Genomic DNA, 20,963 nt, shown 5'->3' on the forward strand with positions numbered 1-20,963 from the left:
TTTTTATTAAACATCTTTATTGGGGTATAATTGCTTTACAATGGTGTGTTATATAATTGCTTTACAATGGTGTGATTCACTCTGCTTTATAACAAAGTGAACCAGCTATACATATACATATGTTCCCATATGTCTTCCCTCTTGCGTCTCCCTCCCTCCCACTCTCCCCATCCCACCCTTCCAGGCTGTCACAAAGCACGGAGCTAATATCCCTGTGCCTTGCGGCTGCTTCCCCCCAGCTATCTACCTTACTACGTTTGTTAGTGTGTATATGTCCATGACTCTCTCTCGCCCTGTCAAAACTCACCCCTCCCCCTCCCCATACCCTCAAGTCCGTTCTCCAGTAGGTCTGCGTCTTTATTCCTATCTTACCCCTAGGTTCTTCATGACATTTTTTCCCCTTAAATTCCATATATATGTGTTAGCATACGGTATTTGTCTTTTTCTTTCTGACTTACTTCACTCTGTATGACAGACTCTAGGTCTATCCATCTCATTACAAATAGCTCAATTTCATTTCTTTTTAAGGCTGAGTAATATTCCATTGTGTATATGTGCCACATCTTCTTTATCCATTCATCCGATGATGGGCGCTTAGGTTGTTTCCATGTCCTGGCTATTGTAAATAGAGCTGCAATGAACATTTTGGTACATGACTCTTTTTGAATTTTGGTTTTCTCAGGGTATATGCCAGTAGTGGGATTGCTGGGTCATATGGTAATTCTATTTGTAGTTTTTTAAGGAACCTCCATACTGTTCTCCACAGTGGCTGAACCAATTCACATTCCCACCAGCAGTGCAAGAGTGTCCCCTTTTCTCCACACCCTCTCCAGCATTTATTGTTTCTAGATTTTTTGATGATGGCCATTCTGACTGGTGTGAGATGATATCTCATTGTAGTTTTGATTTGCATTTCTCTAATGATTAATGATGTTGAGCATTCTTTCATGTGTTTGTTGGCATTCTGTATATCTTCTTTGGAGAAATGTCTATTTAGGTCTTCTGCCCATTTTTGGATGGGGTTGTTTGTTTTTTTGTTATTGAGCTGCATGAGCTGCTTGTAAATTTTGGAGATTAATCCTTTGTCAGTTGCTTCATTTGCAAATGTTTTCTCCCATTCTGAGGGTTGTCTTTTGGTCTTGGTTATGGTTTCCTTTGCTGTGCAAAAGCTTTGAAGTTTCATTAGGTCCCATTTGTTTATTTTTGTTTTTATTTCCATTACTCTAGGAGGTGGGTCAGAAAGGATCTTGCTGTGATTTATGTCATAGAGTGTTCTTCCTATGTTTTCTTCTAAGGGTTTGATAGTTTCTGGCCTTACATTTAGGTCTTTAATCCATTTTGAGCTTATTTTTGTGTATGGTGTTAGGGAGTGATCTAATCTCATACTTTTACATGTACCTGTCCAGTTTTCCCAGCACCATTTATTGAAGAGGCTGTCCTTTCTCCACTGTACATTCCTGCCTCCTTTATCAAAGATAAGGTGTCCATATGTGCGTGGGTTTATCTCTGGGCTTTCTATCCTGTTCCACTGATCTATCTTTCTGTTTTTGTGCCAGTACCATACTGTCTTGATTACTGTTGCTTTGTAATATAGTCTGAAGTCAGGGAGCCTTATTCCTCCAGCTCCTTTTTTCGTTCTCAAGATTGCTTTGGCTATTCGGGGTCTTTTGTGTTTCCATACAAATTGCGAAATTTTTTGTTCTAGTTCTGTGAAAAAGCCAGTGGTAGTTTGATAGGGATTGCATTGAATCTGTAGATTGCTTTGGGTAGTAGAGTCATTTTCACAATGTTGATTCTTCCCATCCAAGAACATGGTATATCTCTCCAACTATTTGTATCATCTTTAATTTCTTTCATCAGTGTCTTATAATTTTCTGCATACAGGTCTTTCGTATCCTTAGGTAGGTTTATTCCTAGATATTTTATTCTTTTTGTTGCAATGGTAAATGGGAGTGTTTTCTTGATTTCACTTTCAGATTTTTCATCATTAGTATATAGGAATGCCAGAGATTTCTGTGCATTAATTTTGTATCCTGCTACTTTACCAAATTCATTGATTAGCTCTAGTAGTTTTCTGGTAGCATCTTTAGGATTCTCTATGTATAGTATCATGTCATCTGCAAACAGTGACAGCTTTACTTCTTCTTTTCCGATTTGGATTCCTTTTATTTCCTTTTCTTCTCTGATTGCTGTGGCTAAAACTTCCAAAACTATGTTGAATAAGAGTGGTGAGAGTGGGCAACCTTGTCTTGTTCCTGATCTTAGTGGAAATGCTTTCAGTTCTTCACCATTGAGGATGATGTTTGCTGTGGGCTTGTCATATATGGCTTTTATTATGTTTAGGAAAGTTCCCTCTATGCCTACTTTCTGGAGGGTTTTTATCATAAATGGGTGTTGAATTTTGTCGAAAGCTTTCTCTGCATCTATTGAGATGATCATATGGTTTTTCTCCTTCAATTTGTTAATATAGTTTATCACATTGATAGATTTGCGTATATTGAAGAATCCCTGCATTCCTGGAATAAACCCCACTTGATCATGGTGTATGATCCTTTTAATGTGCTGTTGGATTCTGTTTGCTAGTATTTTGTTGAGGATTTTTGCATCTATGTTCATCAGTGATATTGGCCTGTAGTTTTCTTTCTTTGTGACATCCTTGTCTGGTTTTGGTATCAAGGTGATGGTGGCTTCGTAGAAGGAATTTGGGAGTGTTCCTCCCTCTGCTATATTTTGGAAGAGTTTGAGAAGGATAGGTGTTAGCTCTTCTCTAAACGTTTGATAGAATTCACCTGTGAAGCCATCTGGTCCTGGGCTTTTGTTTGTTGGAAGGTTTTTAATCACAGTTTCAATTTCAGTGCTTGTGATTGGTCTGTTCATATTTTCTATTTCTTCCTGATTCAGTCTTGGCAGGTTGTGCATTTCTAAGAATTTGTCCATTTCTTCCAGATTGTCCATTTTATTGGCATAGAGTTGCTTGTAGTAATCTCTCATGATTTTTTTTATTTCTGCAGTGTCAGTTGTTACTTCTCCTTTTTCATTTCTAATTCTATTGATTTGAGTCTTCTCCCTTTTTTTCTTGATGAGTCTGGCTAGTGGTTTATCTATTTTGTTTATCTTCTCAAAGAACCAGCTTTTAGTTTTATTGATCTTTGCTATTGTTTCCTTCATTTCTTTTTCATTTATTTCTGATCTGATTTTTATGATTTCTTTCCTTCTGCTAGCTTTGGGGTTTTTTTGTTCTTCTTTCTCTAATTGCTTGAGGTGCAAGGTTAGGTTGTTTATTCGAGATGTTTCCTGCTTCTTAAGGTGGGCTTGTATTGCTATAAACTTCCCCCTTAGAACTGCTTTTGCTGCATCCCATAGGTTTTGGGTCGTTGTGTCTCCATTGTCATTTGTTTCTAGGTATTTTTTGATTTCCCCTTTGATTTCTTCAGTGATCACTTCATTATTAAGTAGTGTATTGTTTAGCCTCCATGTGTTTGTATTTTTTACAGATCTTTTCCTGTAATTGATATCTAGTCTCATGGCGTTGTGGTCGGAAAAGATACTTGATACAATTTCAGTTTTCTTAAATTTACCAAGGCTTGATTTGTGACCCAAGATATGATCTATCCTGGAGAATGTTCCATGAGCACTTGAGAAAAATGTGTATTCTGTTGTTTTTGGATGGAGTGTCCTATAAATATCAATTAAGTCCATCTTGTTTAATGTATCATTTAAAGCTTGTGTTTCCTTATTTATTTTCATTTTGGATGATCTGTCCATGGGTGAAAGTGGGGTGTTAAAGTCCCCTACTATGAATGTGTTACTGTTGATCTCCCCTTTTATGGTTGTTAGTATTTGCCTTATGTATTGAGGTGCTCCTATGTTGGGTGCATAAATATTTACAATTGTTATATCTTCTTCTTGGATCGATCCCTTGATCATTATGTAGTGTCCTTCTTTGTCCCTTTTAATAGTCCTTATTTTAAAGTCTATTTTGTCTGATATGAGAATTGCTACTCCAGCTTTCTTTTGGTTTCCATTTGCATGGAATATCTTTTTCCATCCCCTTACTTTCAGTCTGTATGTGTCTCTAGTTCTGAAGTGGGTCTCTTGTAGACAGCATATATAAGGGTCTTGTTTTTGTATCCATTCAGCCAATCTGTGTCTTTTTGTGGGAGCATTTAGTCCATTTACATTTAAGGTAATTATCGATATGTATGTTCCTATTTCCATTTTATATATTGTTTTGGGTTTGCTACTATAGGTCATTTCCTTCTCTTGTGTTTCGTGTCTAGAGAAGTTCCTTTAGCATTTGTTGTAAAGCTGGTTTGGTGGTGCTGAACTCTCTCAGCTTTTGCTTGTCTGTAAAGGTTTTAATTTCTCCATCAAATGTGAATGAGATCCTTGCTGGGTAGAGTAGTCTTGGTTGCAGGCTATTCTCCTTCATCACTTTCAGTATGTCCTGCCACTCCCTTCTGGCTTGTAGGGTTTCTGCTGAGAGATCAGCTGTTAACCTTATGGGGATTCCCTTGTGTGTTATTTGTTGTTTTTCCCTTGCTGCTTTTAATATGCTTTCTTTGTATTTAATTTTTGACAGTTTGATTAATATGTGTCTTGGCGTGTTTCTCCTTGTATTTATCCTGTATGGGACCCTCTGTGCTTCCTGGACTTGATTAACTATTTCCTTTCCCATATTAGGGAAGTTTTCAACTATAATCTCTTCAAATATTTTCTCAGTCCCTTTCTTTCTTTCTTCTTCTTCTGGAACCCCTATAATTCGAATGTTGGTGCGTTTAATGTTGTCCCAGAGGTCTCTGAGACTGTCCTCAGTTCTTTTCATTCTTTTTTCTTTATTCTGCTCTGCAGTAGTTATTTCCAGTACTTTATCTTCCAGGTCACTTATCCGTTCTTCTGCCTCAGTTATTCTGCTATTGATCCTATCTAGAGTGATTTTAATTTCATTTATTGCATTGTTCATCGTTGCTTGTTTCATCTTTAGTTCTTGTAGGTCCTTGTTAACTGTTTCTTGCATTTTGTCCATTCTACTTCCAAGATTTCGGATCATCCTTACTATCATTATTCTGAATTCTTTTTCAGGTAGATTGCCTATTTCCTCTTCATTTGTTAGGTCTGGTGGGTTTTTATCTTGCTCCTTCATCTGCTGTGTGTTTTTCTGTCTTCTCATTTTGCTTATCTTACTGTGTTTGGGGTCTCCTTTTTGCAGGCTGCACGTTCGTAGTTCCCGTTGTTTTTGATGTCTGTCTCCAGTGGCTAAGGTTGTTTCAGTGGGTTGTGTAGGCTTCCTGGTGGAGGGGACTAGTGCCTGTGTTGTGCTGGATGAGGCTGGATCTTGTCTCTCTAGTGGGCAGGTTCACGTCTGGTGGTGTGTTTTGGGGTGTCTGTGGCCTTATTATGATTTTAGGCAGCCTCTCTGCTAATGGGTGGGGTTGTGTGCCTGTTTTGCTAGTTGTTTGGCATAGGTTGTCCAGCACTGTGGCTTGCTGGTCGTTGAGTGAAGCTGGGTGCTGGTGTTAAGATGGAGGTCTCTGGGATATTTCCACCGTTTAATATTATGTGGAGCTGGGAGGTCTCTTGTTGACCAGTGTCCTGAAGTTGGCTCTCCTACCTCAGAGGCAGAGCCTTGACTCCTGGCTGGAGCACCAAGAGCCTTTCATCCACACAGCTCAGAATAAAAGGGAGAAAAAGTAGGGAGAATTAGTAGAAGTATGAGTAAAGAAAGAAGGAAAGGAGGAAAGGAAGGAAGGAAGAAAGAAGCAAAGAAGGAAAGGAGGGAGGGAGGGAGGGAGGGAGGAAGGAAGGAAGGAGGGAAAGAAGGAAAAAAGACAGAAAGAAAGATGATACAGTAAAAATAAAATAAAGTATAATATAGTTATTGAATTAAAAAATATTTAGAAAAAAAAAAAAAAAAAAAGGGACGGATAGAACCTTAGGACAAATGTTGGAAGCAAAGCTATACAGAGAAAATCTTACACAGAAGCATACACATACACCTTCACAAAAAGAGGTAAAGGGGGAAAAATCATAAATCCTGCTCCCTGAGACCACCTCCTCAATTTGGGGTGATTCGTTGTCTAAAGGAGGGAAGGAAGGAAGGAAAGAAAGAAAGAACGAAGGTAAAGTATAATAAAGTTATTACAATTAAACTTAATTATTAAGAAAAAGAATTTTTAAAAAAAAGTCATGGACGGATAGAGCCCTAGGACAAATGGTGGAAGCAAGAGTATACAGACAGGATCTCACACAGAAGCATACACGTACACATTCACAAAAAGAGGAAAAGGGAAAAAATCATAGATCTCGCTCCTAAATTCCACCTCTTCAATTTGGGATCATTCCTTGTCTATTCAGGTATTCCACAGATGCAGGGTATATCAAGTTGATTGTGGAGCTTTAATCCGCTGCTTCTGTGGCTGCTGGGAGAGATTTCCCTTTCTCTTCTTTGTTCTCACAGCTCACAGGAGCTCAGCTTTGGATTTGGCCCTGCCTCTGCGTGTAGGTCGCTGGAGGGCGTCTGTTTTTTCGCTCAGACAGGACGGGGTTAAAGGAGCCGCTGATTCGGGGCCTCCGGCTCACTCAGGCCGGGGGTTGGGGGATGGGGGTAGGAGGGGCACTATGTGCGGGGCGGGCCTGCGGCTGCAGAGGCAGCGTGACGTTGCGGCAGAGGCCGGCGTGATGTTGCACCAGCCTGAGACCCGCCGTGCGTACTCCCGGGGAAGTTGTCCCTGGATCCCGGGAACCTGGCAGTGGCGGGCTGCACAGGCTCCGCGGAAGAGGGGTGTGGAGAGTGACCTGTGCTCGCACACAGGCCCCTTGGTGGCGGCAGCAGCAGCCTTAGCGTCTCCCGGCCGTCTCTGGGGTCCGTGGTTTTAGCCGCGGCTCGCGCCCGTCTCTGGGGTTTGCGCTTTCAGCCGCGGCTCGCGCCCGTCTCTGGGGTTCGCGCTTTTAGCCGCGGCTCGCGCCCGTCTCTGGAGATCCTTTAAGCAGCGCTCTTAAACCCCTCTCCTCGCGCACCAGGAAACAAAGAGGGAAGAAAAAGTCTCTTGCCTCTTCGGCCGGTGCAGGCTTTTCCCCGAACTCCCTCCCGGCTAGTCGTGGTGCACTAACCCCTTCAGGCTGTGTTCAAGCCGCCAACCCCAGTCCTCTCCCTGAGCTCCGTCCAAAACCAAAACCCGAGCCTCAGCTCGCAGCCCCGCCCGCCCCGGCGGGTGAGCAGACAAGCCTCGGGTTGGTGAGTGCTGGTCGGCACCGATCGTCTGTGCAGGAATCTCGCCGCTTTGCCCTCCGCACCCGTCGCTGTGCACTACTCCGCGGTCCCGAAACTCCCCCCTCCGCCTCCCTCAGTCTCCGCCCGCGGAGGGGCTTCCTAGTGTGTGGAAACTTTTCCTCCTTCACAGCTCCCTCCCACTGGTGCAGGTGCCGTCCTTATTCTTTTGTCTCTGTTTTTTCTTTTGCCCTACCCAGTTACGTGGGGAGTTTCTTGCCTTTTGGGAGGTCTGAGGTCTTCTGCCAGCCTTCAGTAGTTCTGTAGGAGTTGTTCCACGTGTGGATGTATTTCTGGTGTATCCGTGGGGAGGAAGGCGATCTCCGCGTCTTACTCTTCCGCCATCTTCAAGGTCCCCCTCAACTGGTGATTTTTATCTCCTAGGAATTAGCATTTTTTTCTAGACAAATTATACTATTATTATAGATCAATGTATTGCGAAACTAGTGAGATGATAAATGTGTAAAAAATAAACTTCAGGGCTTCCCTGGTGGCGCAGTGGTTGAGAGTCCACCTGGCGATGCAGGGGACGCGGGTTTGTGCCCCGGTCTGGGCTAATTCTCATTTTATTTAAATCTTTCGGTAAAGCCGGGAGACTTACCTGCTTGAGCCAGGCTTCTGCTCATCTCCCTGCTGTTGGTATGGTTTTCATCAGAGTGGCCCTGAGCAGAGTGGTGACTCTGGGTCTCAGGGCCCTCAGCCCTCCCCATCTCCCCCGTCAAGGGAATCTTTCCCCCTTCTCTTCTCTTCCTGTCAGGTGGCCAGTGGATAAAGCCTCTGCTCTTGGGAGTTGTTACCAGTTATTTACATCACGCAGTGAGATGAAGCCAGTGACTCAGCTTCCCTTGTAAATGGAAGCCACCTTTTCTTTGAGGAAGCTGACTATAAGTAAGGTGTGGGAGACCGTAACTGAGTTCTAAATCCAGATGCTCTGACAGTCACACCATGTAGGCTTGTGAGAGCCTCCCTGCTCTGTAGGTCAGCATGTTAGCCATGCAGGAAATTATTGCACTGAATATGCATCTTGTTTCCCCCAAGGATGAGGAAAACTGAAAGAAAACCAAACAGTTAACTGTTGGCTTGGTGGTCCGGGCCCTGGTCTCGTGCTGTGAATGCTCACATGTCCATCAGCACGTCTGAATGCTTCGGTGCACCCTCACAGGTGTGCGGTAGTTTCTTTTGATTGTGTAAATTATGAGTGCTGTTATATGAGAGGCTCGTGTTTTGGCAAGTCCCCTTAGAGATATTCTGTGATCCTTGACTTAGATGTAAAATAATGCTTGGGTTTGCCACATGGGACAAAGCAGAGTAAGCACTGAGCCTGCATCCCACACCTGCTAATAGCCCTGGACCTGCTGTGTCGACCCAGGCCGGGTGCAGGGCCCAGGGGCTCATTGATAAGGGGAGGTGGTGGAGTCAGATGCTCCCATAGGTTCTGAGTCGCGCTGAATCTGTGAAACCCACGTGGGGGTCTGCTCTTCCCGTTATCTTTTCTGGACTGATTAGTGGGAGCGGAGAGCTGCCCGTCCCTCTGTGCTGTCGCCCGTGCTGAGGCTGGGCAGAGAGTCCGGGAGGTCCACCTTGGGGATAGCAGCCAAGGGGACGAGAGCTCAGTGGTCACTCGGGCTGATGGTGGGACTGACTTTAATTTGCTGGAGGTTGTTTGAGTTTTGAATCCAGAGTCTTTGCCTTTAGACAGAATGAGTTCCAAATAATTCTAGAGAAAAGTGTTCACGTACTTTTTTCCCTTGGATTATTTCCTTACTACTGAAACACAAGTTGTTTATGATCATCTAAAACCTCCCTCTCTTTCTTGTGCTAGTGGAGCTAACTCATTTCCTGTGTAGCATTTGATCTATATGAAGTGCCTCTCCAGTCTTTTAGGCTAAACAATCTTAGCCTGATTAAATGACCTTTTGAGTTTTATAAACATTGTTTCTTAGTGATTATAAAACAAGTTAGATTTATACTGCAGCTTTCCTCTTTAGAGGTTGAAGACGACGTGCTGTATTCATAGGGTGCATGAAGAGGGGTCATTTCCTTTGCCTTCCTGGTAGCCAGAGGGGGTGTGGGCTTTCTCCTGTTTGTAGACAGCCCTCCTCCAAAACGGTCCTGGAGAAGCTGTCATAGGATAAATTAAAATTGCTGGGAAGATGCTAATATATAATTATTTAAAAATTGTTTAAAAAATATTTTAGAATCGAAAAGAAGCAAAAAGGAGGAACCAAGCATTAAAATGAACCTTAATAGTTTAACTATTTATAATAGTTAAACTAATAGTTTAACTCATAGTTTAAGTCATAGTTTAACTCACCCATAACAGTTTAACTTACCCATGTGTGCCGTGGACAGTGTAGTAGACCCAGGGCTCTAGGGATACGTACCAGCCTCGCCCCGTTATCTGTGGTGTCCAAAGCTAGTCATTTCACCTCTCTGAACGTTATTTCTCTCATCTTCAGATTCGACAGCACATGTTGTGATGCTAGATGAGAAAAGTAATCTGAAAGTCTGTTGAAAACTCTAGAACTGTATACACATGCAAGGTAATTCTTTGTTCTCCACTTTGCTCTTTTGAAACATCCCAGGTCCTCCACATCTGTTTTACTGTGTTGTGTAGTGGAATCTTGGCTGGGGGAGGGCCCTTCTCTGTGTGTGCTGCACCTTCATCACTGCCCTACTCTAACTTCCAGCCATTTCTGTTCACCTGATTTTTAAAAAACAATATTTATTTTTGGCTGCATTGGGTCGTCGTTGCTATGCGCAGGCTTTCTCTAGTTGTGGCGAGCGGGGGCTACTCTTCGTTGTGGAGCACGGGCTCTAGGTGCGTGGGCTTCAGTAGTTGTGGCACGTGGGCTTCAGTAGTTGTGGCATGTGGGCTCAGTAGTTGTGGCTCACGGGCTCTAGAGCACAGGCTCAGTAGTTGTGGCGCATGGGCTTAGTTGCTCCACGGCATGTGGGATCGTCCCGGACCAGGCCTTGAGCCCAATCTCCTGCGTTGGCAGGCGGATTTTTAACCATGGCGCCTCCAGGGGATTCCTGTTCACCTGATTTTGGCTCGTCCTCTAGTTGACATCTTACTGTTACTCTGCGCTTAATAAGTGTTCAGCTTGAAACATCTGCCAACATTGAATGGTCCAAGAACACATCTTATCTGCTTTTACCATATACTTTTGTTGCATTTCTGGGCAAATTTTATAGGAATAGTACCTGTAGCATAGTGAGTTCTCATTTCTTTCAAATGAGTCTCTGATATGTTTTTATCAATATGAATAATAGAAGGGTAAATAGCTTACAACATGATTGAAATTTAGACTAGAAGAACCTTAAAGACCCAGTAGCCAATCTCTCCTTTACAATTTTTCTTCTTTTGGGATTCTAGTCCCACTAATGTTAATACACAGTGTGACTGTGAACATGACTTATTTGAAGCCTTATCTGAATCTTATTTTTTCATGTGCAAAATAAAATGTAAGCACAAGGTCACTGGTTTTCAGTCTTTGAAAGAAGACATCAGAAAACTATAGTAGAGAAAGCTGACAGGCACCACCTACCCGAGTGATCAAGGTTCCTATCACCAGTGATAAAGTGATGTTGATATAATATACCTCTTGGTGTGATGCAGTGAGAGGGCTCTGGAGTTACTCCCCCAAATCCATAACTCCAGTCCAAAATGAGAAAGTATCAGCTACACCCGAATTGGGGGACATTCTACAAAATACCCAACCAGCACTCTTCAGAAGTGTCAAGTCATGAGAAATAAAGACTGAGAAACTGTCACAGTTTGGAGGAGATTAGGAGAGAATATGAATAAGTGCAAAGTGCCATCTTGAATTGGATCCTGGAGCAGAAAAAGGACATTAGTGGAAAAACTAGTGAAATCCAAATAAGTCAGTTAAATAGTATTGTCCGAATGTTAATTTCAGTTTTTACAAATGTACCATTGTTATGTAAGATGTTCACAGCAGGGGAATCTGGGTGAACAGTATATTGGAACTCTCTGTACTATCTTTGCAACATTCCTGTAAATCTAAAATTGTTTTAAGATAAAAAGGTAAAAGAAACACCAGAACTTCTTTTTTCCCAGGTGGAAAGAGAAAAAAGGAACTGTTTGGTGGAAGAGGATGTGGGTGGGTTGAAATCCACAAATTCGGCCTCTTCCCTTTGCTTCTTGCTGACTGTTCTCCCACCGGTCTCCCGAGACATCTCTGAGGAGGGCTCCAGGGAACACAGTGGGAATACAGTTTATTGACCAACCTCTTAAGGACCTTTCAGCTTAAAAAACTATGGCTCCAAGTCTTCCAAGGAGTGATATTTGAGCAGTAATAGAACTCAATCAAGTTAAATTTTTCTGATTGACTGACCCTTGGGTTTGATAACATGGAAGTCATTTGCAGCATTAACAATAGATTATTCCTACAGAACGATGACCTCGAAGCCGGATAGGAGTTAATCCAAAAAATGGGAGGAGTGGAAATGGAGATGTCCAGCACAGGCAACACTTCCTGGGTGTTCAGGCTGGAAAGGGCAGCACCGACTGGGGCAGTAGGTAGAGGTGGACACGTGGTCAAGGTTGGATCCCTTTTTTAAAGGTAGTGGGTGTTCCAGCACGTTTGTCCTGATCTAAAGGGGAACACACTGCTGGTGCAGGAGAGAGAAGGGATAATTGCCAGGAGCATGTGCTTGGGTAGGTAAGAGACGTGAAATCAGTGTACAGTTTAGAAATAGGACAGTCTATCCAGAGTGATGTGCAAAGTAACAGAGTGTATGGAGACAGATGCTGGTGGCTTGAGAAGTGCAGGGGCGGGAGCCTGTGGGAGGTCTGTCTGATCGCTTCCGTCTTCACACATAGACACAAGGTCATCAGCTGTGAATGCAGAGGGAGGGAGTGGAGTTTTGAAGAGAAAGATCATGAGACAGCTGCTTGGAAGAGTGAGCTACTGAATGGACCCAGGGATCGTATTAGGGTTATGCTGTAAAGCTAAGGGATCCTGGGAAGTTAGTGATCATGAATCAAAGGAATGAGTCTGGTGATGGACCGTAATCTCTGGGTGGGATGAGGAAGGAAGCATGCACAAGGTGGGAGAGGGCCAGAGGGATGGCGGCAGGGTCGGTGGGGCGTGGCGGGTGGTGACCAGGTAGAGGAATCGGAGTTGGGGCATTAAAGGGAGAGGGCTGTAAGGACTGGAGGGTGAAGCTGAGAGGGGTTAGCATTCTTGGTAAGGACAACGTCTAGGGTGTGATCGTGGGAGTGGGTAGAGTACAGTATCCTTGGATGAGAAGCCATGATTGGAAGGTGGCCACTGAGCTCCCCCAGGATGATGACAGGGGTTATGGCAGAGGGAGACACGGGAACCACGAGCTAGGGTGGTCCAGAAGAGGAGGGCGTGGCTACTCCAAGGACAGGGAGAGGGCGGTAGAGAGGCTGAGGGGTTTTAGGGCTGAGGAAGGGATAAAGCCTGGAAATGCCCACTTCCAAGCACATGAAGAGTGAGTGAGCAGCCTTCGCTCAAGAGGGCTACTGGGGAGATGGTGTCCTCAGGCGGGTGTGACTTGGGCAACCTCTCCTGTAGGGCACTTTGAAGTACGCATAACTCCGAACCAGCAATCTACATCTAGGAGTTTATCTTGAGGCTATAAAATCAGAGATAAATGCTGGTTTTATACTCCAGACTTCATTTAGGTTACAACTTACAGCAAGTGGTGGGTCTGTGACTGAAATTTATTTCCATTTCGGGAGGTGCTATTCTCTATTTTCCAAATTTTCTGTGATGAGCAGCACATTTGAATGCAGAAAATTAGAATTATTTTAAGAATAAAAAAACTATACTGGTTGCAGGAGAACTCATTAGGTTAATCTGTGATTCTAGGACTCCGGTTGGGATCTTCAAACCACTGTCAAAGATTCTGTGAATTCAAACTACTTTTTGATTTGATATGTAATCCCCTGAAAGGACTTGGTAAACGTCTTTGCTGATTTATCTAAAAACATGCCTAGCTCACAGAGAAATCAGATGCCTACATAATTGTTACCAAATACAAAAATTAAATGCTATCTAACTTCGGGTTTCTGACTTTCATAAAGTAATTACACCTTAAACCAAAACACTGGATTTATCTTCACGAATTTGAGCCTGACGTCTTAATTCATAACTAGCAGCTGCCGTAGATTCTGGCAGTCACAAAAATAAGTGACAGTGAGGACGAGGTCTCAAAGCAAGTACTGAGTACGGTACTCAAAAATATGCTCAAATCACATTATACTTTAAAATGGGCAAAGGCAGTGGTTCTTCTGATGTCATCCAGCTGTTGTGATTCTTGGTGGCTTCTGACCTCCCACGCTTGTCATCAAAACCAGTCTTCTCCTGAAACTGTGAGTTCTTGTTGGTTTTTTCTCCGCTCCAGCTTTCAGATTCCTCCAGCTGCTGCTGCTGGCAGTCTAATCTCTCCAATCAACTCTGCTAACAGCTTCTCTCGTTTCTTCTTCTGTGACTGGCAGCCCCCCGCCCCCCAGCTTCTCTTGCTTGTCCTTTTCGTCTCACTTGCCAACATAACGGGTCTTCAGAACAGCTTCAGTCTAGTTATTTGGCTCCTGGGTTCGTTTTAACTGAAGTGCATTTTAACAAAAATATTTCTGTGTTAATTATGTCCGTGGAAACGACACACGCATGTGCTTAGGAGCATATATCTGCAATAGAACAGCTATTTTCATGCCATGTTGGTGAATCGGCAGAGACTCCCACAAGCTTTAAAATACCTGAAATCAAGGCAGAATTGTCAGATAAGAGGTGAAATGGGTGGATCTGCAGAAGTTTTATTGCATTTATTTATGTTGTGCTTGTGTGTACTAGTGCCTTGTATCTTGCAAGTACTGATGTAAATTACACATTTCTAGGTTTAGTAGTTTTCATTGTAGGCTGAATATTATATTTTCACTGCTCTTTACTGTTGAGGTTTTTGACGAGCAGCTGCCATGGAAACTGAGCAACATTTTCTGGTTGTTGGTGGGGTACACCCAACACCTGCACTTTACAGCTTGCTGGTCAAACTGGAGAGCCCCTGTTACCTTGTCATGCAGCAAAGGAAATGCCCCAATATTCCCCCGACTTCGCACTGGGAAACTGAATGAGGGAGGAGTTTAAAAAAAAACTTAACTAAAATATGCTTTTTTTTCTTAGAGGAAGAAAAACAAGAAGGTCAAAAGTCTGTTACCCCATAATCTCAGACACCAACTGGTATAACGTTGGCCTGACTTCCTGTGTAATAAATGCAGGACCATACTTTTACCAAAATGGCCCTAAATGCTGTCTACACTCCTCAACGTGCTGACATTCTGCTAATTCTTTTAGCTGTAGATCTCACATCACAATTTCATGGTACGTAAACCCTTTGGTCAGTGTATTAATATTAATATCTGGGTTTTTCTTTCCTTTTTGTTAGCATCTCTCAAGAACCTCAGCAAGAATAAGAAAGTGGTTCCGTTTCCCGGTAAGAGAGCAATTATCGTGACCGTTTATGGGGTGTGTGTGAGACAGGCACACGCCTGCTGTGCTCACTCTGTCCTTGTCAGTTACCCCCGAAAACGTGTGCAGCGCCTCCACTGGGCCACCACCGGAACTTCCATTTTGGGGGCAGATGGCTACGCGGACTGTCTGGCTTTGAACAAAAGCTTACCCTTTCATAACTGTGCCCTGACCTCTGCAAACCCTCTTGTGTGGCACTGTTTTTAGGTGGGTTGACAAAGGAAGGCTTTTACTCGGCACAGGTGGCACTGTCCGTCAGCCAGCAGTTCAGTCCAGGCAGAATTTACATTGTTCAACTATACAAGTATTTTAAGATTTTACTGCATTTGTCTTTATTAACATTTTGTAAGAAAAAAGGGGAGAAGAGAAAAAAAACCCTTGAACTTGGGGTAAGAGAGTGCAGGTTTCAGACAGGAGACTTCAGACAAATATGGTAATTCTTAGGTGCCTTGAAGTGACACATTTTTAGCCATATTTAGGGGCTTATTGGATTATGGGTTCAATTCTGAAAGGAAACAATACAGAACAAGTATACAGTGCCAGAGACGTCTCATCGGCCATTGCATTTAAAAGGCAAAGTGAACTCAGGGATGTTTGAAATACACTTTATTACATACCAATGCAGCAATATATTATTTTATATTAGTGTTTAATGCAATTTTATATTAAATAGTAGGGTGGTCTATTATTCATATAAACACACTTTAATATCTTAATACCATTTTTAATTTTGCAGTCTAATTTTGTATATCTTTAGGGATGCTTTATGTGTGGGACTAGGGACTGCTGGTCCATTTATTATTTATTCCCTTTGTTTCACTTATCGGACATTTTCTGAGTACCTTCCACGTGCCAGGCTGAGCTGGGTGCTTGGGAAACAAAGATGAGTAAGACACAGCCCCTGCCCTCAAGCAGCTCGAGGTCTAGTAGGCGAGACAGACTAAGCAGAGGGTCAGCCTGCGTGTGGAAGGAGCCTGTAGGGGGCGCTAGGCCGGCACGTGAGCGGTGAGCAGCTTCAGATCTTCCTGGGGGTTTGCAAAGGGCAGTTTCAACCCCTCTTTTGCCTCTCACCATCTCGGCCTTTCATTTTCATATAATCGTATAATACCCTGTGACAGTTCTCAGTTTTTCTTCTATGATCCCCTTTTTGGGCTCTTTAAACTTTTTGTGATAATAATAAGTGTCATACCACGTGCACAGTTTGCCTTCTGTATTGATGGATTCAAACGACGGTGGATCAACAATATTTGAAAAGACATTCCAGAAATTTCCAAAAAGAAAAACTTTAACCTGCCATGTGCAGATGACCATTCACATAGTATCTAACTGTATCTACAACTGTTCACGTAGCATTTACATTGTCTTAGGTATCGTAAGTAGTCTAGAGGTGACTTCACGTTTACAGGCGAATGTGCCTAGGTTGTATGCAAACACTACGTTATTTTATATAAGGCACTTGCTGTCCATGGGGCTCCTGGAACCGGTACCCGCAGACAGTGTGGGACAACAGTGCATCAGTTTTTTCAGTTCGCCGTAATCCTACATTTCTGAAGATCCACACTTTCACCCGTATTTTTCGAGAAAGAAATAACTGAAACCCAGGAAGGGAAGGTGATTTGTCCACGATTATTCCGAAAGTAGGCATGACACTCAAGTGTCATTTTACCGTTCTTTAAAAATGAAACAAAATGGTATGGAGCTGCCTACTCTGAGCTCGGCCTTGATTGTGGAGAGAATACATATGAGTTAGACTCAGTTTTGTTGTTCTCAAGAAGCTTATTTCTATCGGGGCTGGGCCCCAGGTGTATAAACGGACAGAGGTTTGTATTGGATACCCTGGAAATGTCCCGAAGAGAGAATGGCTGAGTGTCCGGGGCCAGGAGAGAGGCTGCAGGGAATGATAGAAGGTGTTACGAAGGAGAGGGTTGCTCCAATGACTCGTGCCTTCACAACTCGGGAGGAGTTTGCCAAGGAGGCAGTGCTGAGAAGGGATGCGGGGCAAGGGGTCTGCATGTGCAAATGTGTGGAAGAGCGATGGCACGTTGGGGGTTGAGGCTGGAACAAAAAGAGGGTGTCAGGGAACAGTGCGAGGGGAAGACGGAGACACAGATGAGGCTTGGCGCCCAAGGTCTGCTGTATCAGTGACAGGAGGTGAGGCCAAGTTGTAGTAAAGGTGTCCACCCCAAGTCTTATTGACTCGACACAATAAATGCTTCTTTCTCGACCACACAAAGGCTGCTTCAGGGTGGAGGCTGTCCTGGGTGTCTCCCCTCCCAGCGGTGACTCAGGGATCTGGATCCTTTGTGATGCTGCCATCTTCCAGAGGAGAGGAGAGACAGGAGGTTCCATCAGACACTTACCAGCTCAGCCCAGAGGAGGACTTCACGTTCACAGCCCTGTGGTCTGGCGAGACATTTGGCCCTGCCTGGGTGCTAGCTGGCTGGGAGCTGTCTGGCAGCTCGACACTAGGGCAGGGGGCACAGTCTTGGTCTGCTTGTCATCGCTGCCACGCCCTTGTGTGTCACTCTAAAGGTCTGGTCTTTATCCTGTAGATAATGTTAAAGCAGGGAGGTGATGTGATCAAACTTATGTTTTAAAAATCATCATTCTGACAGCGGGACGGGGAAGGGAGAGGTAAGAGCGATATGTGCACCCGCCATTCCACCTATTAGATGGTGGCGTCGGGACCATAGCAGTGGGGCTGCATAGGGAGAGACAGTTTTCTGGAAGTAGACTCAATTGACCAGACTTAGCCACAAAGGGATGTGAGAGATGAGGAGGAAATTGGAGCCGGGGTTTCTGGATTGGGGTCTGGTGTTACTCCTGAGAACAAGAGGAAGGGCAGATTTGGAGTGAAGGGAAGAACCTTTTCTCAGGTTCTGTGAAGCTCCAGCCGAGGATGTCTTTCCATGTGTTGTTTCAGACAGCGGTGTTTTCAGTTTTTAGGAGTATCCTCTGATTTCCTATGACAAATGGCATTTATCTCTGTAGGAATCATGTTGGCATTGGCGAACGTGGTTTGGCTGGTGGAAGGTTCATAAGTACACGATAATCTTCCTGCACTTGATGGGTTGTTCTTCATCTTGTTGGTGCCTCTTCTGGAAAACAGTGGCTCTGGATTCTCTTGCACTGATTCTTTTTTATTTTAATAAAAGTGCCTTCCCTATCTCAGTGACTCATAGCAAAAGTTTCCAGTGGTTTTTAAATAGGTAAACAACGAATGGACTGTATTTCTAAATGAGAGTAAAAGTGATAAGACAAGTAAAAGCACATCGTAAGTGTAATATCCTACGTGAAAACTATTTTATTAATATTATTACTGTCATTTTGAAATCAATGATACAGTAGCAATGCTTGTCATTTTATGATTGATTTCACCTGGTTTAGATGGCTACTATGTTTATTGGTGATTTTGGTTTATTTTGTTTACTGAAAACAAGAAAAAGAACCATATGATATTCTAGAGGAAAAAAATACACCTGTACTACTAGACAGCCCAGTAAAAATAGAAGACCAAAGAGAACCACCAGTGGGACAGCAATCACAGGAAGAGTCATCACCAAGTCAACCGGAAGTAAAACTTGACAAACAAGAATTGCTGAAACAGTCATACTTGGGACAGTCATCTGATGGACAGATACCTGAGAAGCAAGAATCATTTGAACAGCCATCCCTGGGACAAGCATCCCAAGAACAGATACCTGACAAACAAGGACCCCCTGCACAGCCATCCTGGGGACAAGCATCTCAAAAACAGATGACTCCGGGAGAACACAAAGAACAACAAATACCATGAAAACAAAATATCAGCCATGGTTGTGAAGAGCAACAGTCTGAAGCTAGAAAGGATTATAAGGCAAATGAAAATGAAATTAAGCCGTTTTTTCTCATTATACTGAAGAGGTAATGCTAGTAGAATATTAAGATGAATGGATTTCATATTTTGGTGGCCAGACATAAAGTTTATAACAGTGATTAAGGCTAAATGTACCTGGAATTCCTTCTGTTTCCTGAGTGTAAAGCTGGAAGTGGAGGGGTGTGGTTGATGAGTTTTTTTTTTTTTTTTTTTAAAGATAACACTCCTTTTTCTTTCTTTTCTTTTTTTTTTTTTGTTAGTTTCTGCTTTATAACAAAGTGAATCAGCTATACATATACATATGCTCCCATGTGTCTTCCCTCTTGCGTCTCCCTCCCTCCCACTCTCCCCATCCCACCCCTCCAGGCTGTCCCAAAGCCCCGAGCTAAAATCCCTGTGCCTTGCGGCTGCTTCCCCCTAGCTATCTACCTTACTACGTTTGTTAGTGTGTATATGTCCATGACTCTCCCTCGCCCTGTCAAAACTCACCCTTCCCCCTCCCCATATCCTCAAGTCCGTTCTACAGTAGGTCTGCGCCTCTATTCCTGTCTTATCGCTTGGTTCTTCATGACATTTTTTTCCCTTAAATTCCATATATATGTGTTAGCATACGGTATTTGTCTTTTTCTTTCTGACTTACTTCACTCTGTATGACAGACTCTAGGTCTATCCATCTCATTACAAATAACTCAATTTCATTTCTTTTTAAGGCTGAGTAATATTCCATTGTGTATATGTGCCACATCTTCTTTATCCATTCGTCCGATGATGGGCGCTTAGGTTCTTTCCATCTCCGGGCTATTGTAAATAGAGCTGCAATGAACATTTTGGTACATGAGTCTTTTTGAATTTTGGTTTTCTCAGGGTATATGCCCAGTAGTGAGATTGCTGGGTCATATGATAAATTCTATTTGTAGTTTTTTAAGGAACCTCCATACTGTTCTCCATAGTGGCTGAACCAATTCACATTCCCACCAGCAGTGCAAGAGTGTCCCCTTTTCTCCACACCCTCTCCAGCATTTATTGTTTCTAGATTTTTTGATGATGGCCATTCTGACTGGTGTGAGATGATATCTCATTGTAGTTTTGATTTGCATTTCTCTAATGATTAATGATGTTGAGCATTCTTTCATGTGTTTGTTGGCATTCTTTATATCTTCTTTGGAGAAATGTCTGTTTAGGTCTTCTGCCCATTTTTGGATGGGGTTGTTTGTTTTTTTGTTATTGAGCTGCATGAGCTGCTTGTAAATTTTGGAGATTAATCCTTTGTCAGTTGCTTCATTTGCAAATGTTTTCTCCCATTCTGAGGGTTGTCTTTTGGTCTTGATTATGGTTTCCTTTGCTGTGCAAAAGCTTTGAAGTTTCATTAGGTCCCATTTGTTTATTTTTGTTTTTATTTCCATTACTCTAGGAGGTGGGTCAGAAAGGATCTTGCTGTGATTTATGTCATAGAGTGTTCTTCCTATGTTTTCCTCTAAGAGTTTGATAGTTTCTGGCCTTACATTTAGGTCTTTAATCCACTTTGAGCTTATTTTTGTGTATGGTGTTAGGGAGTGATCTAATCTCATACTTTTACATGTACCTGTCCAGTTTTCCCAGCACCATTTATTGAAGAGGCTGTCCTTTCTCCACTGTACATTCCTGCCTCCTTTATCAAAGATAAGGTGTCCATATGTGCGTGGGTTTATCTCTGGGCTTTCTATCCTGTTCCACTGATCTATCTTTCTGTTTTTGTGCCAGTACCATACTGTCTTGATTACTGTTGCTTTGTAGTATAGTCTGAAGTCAGGGAGCCTGATTCCTCCAGCTCCTTTTTTCGTTCTCAAGATTGCTTTGGCTATTCGGGGTCTTTTGTGTTTCCATACAAATTGCGAAATTTTTTGTTCTAGTTCTGTGAAAAATGCCAGTGGTAGTTTGATAGGGATTGCATTGAATCTGTAGATTGCTTTGGGTAGTATAGTCATTTTCACAATGTTGATTCTTCCCATCCAAGAACATGGTATATCTCTCCATCTATTTGTATCATCTTTAATTTCTTTCATCAGTGTCTTATAATTTTCTGCATACAGGTCTTTCATATCCTTAGGTAGGTTTATTCCTAGATATTTTATTCTTTTTGTTGCAATGGTAAATGGGAGTGTTTTCTTGATTTCACTTTCAGATTTTTCATCATTAGTATATAGGAATGCCAGAGATTTCTGTGCATTAATTTTGTATCCTGCTACTTTATCAAATTCATTGATTAGCTCTAGTAGTTTTCTGGTAGCATCTTTAGGATTCTCTATGTATAGTATCATGTCATCTGCAAACAGTGACAGCT

General features: G+C 42.8%; 1 protein-coding gene across 1 annotated transcript in view; it reads left to right on the top strand.

Annotated features, from left to right (window-relative positions):
• The window catches only part of LOC116764590 (doublecortin domain-containing protein 2C-like), a 141,396-nt gene that overhangs the window by 101,857 nt on the left and 18,576 nt on the right, over window positions 1-20,963 (top strand). The window contains 1 exon segment of the mRNA XM_032653314.1: window positions 14,705-14,752. Coding sequence (XP_032509205.1) covers window positions 14,705-14,752 — 48 coding nt within the window.

This window comes from Phocoena sinus, chromosome 13 (genome assembly GCF_008692025.1).
Source record: "Phocoena sinus isolate mPhoSin1 chromosome 13, mPhoSin1.pri, whole genome shotgun sequence".
NCBI classification, from domain to species: Eukaryota; Metazoa; Chordata; class Mammalia; order Artiodactyla; family Phocoenidae; genus Phocoena; species Phocoena sinus.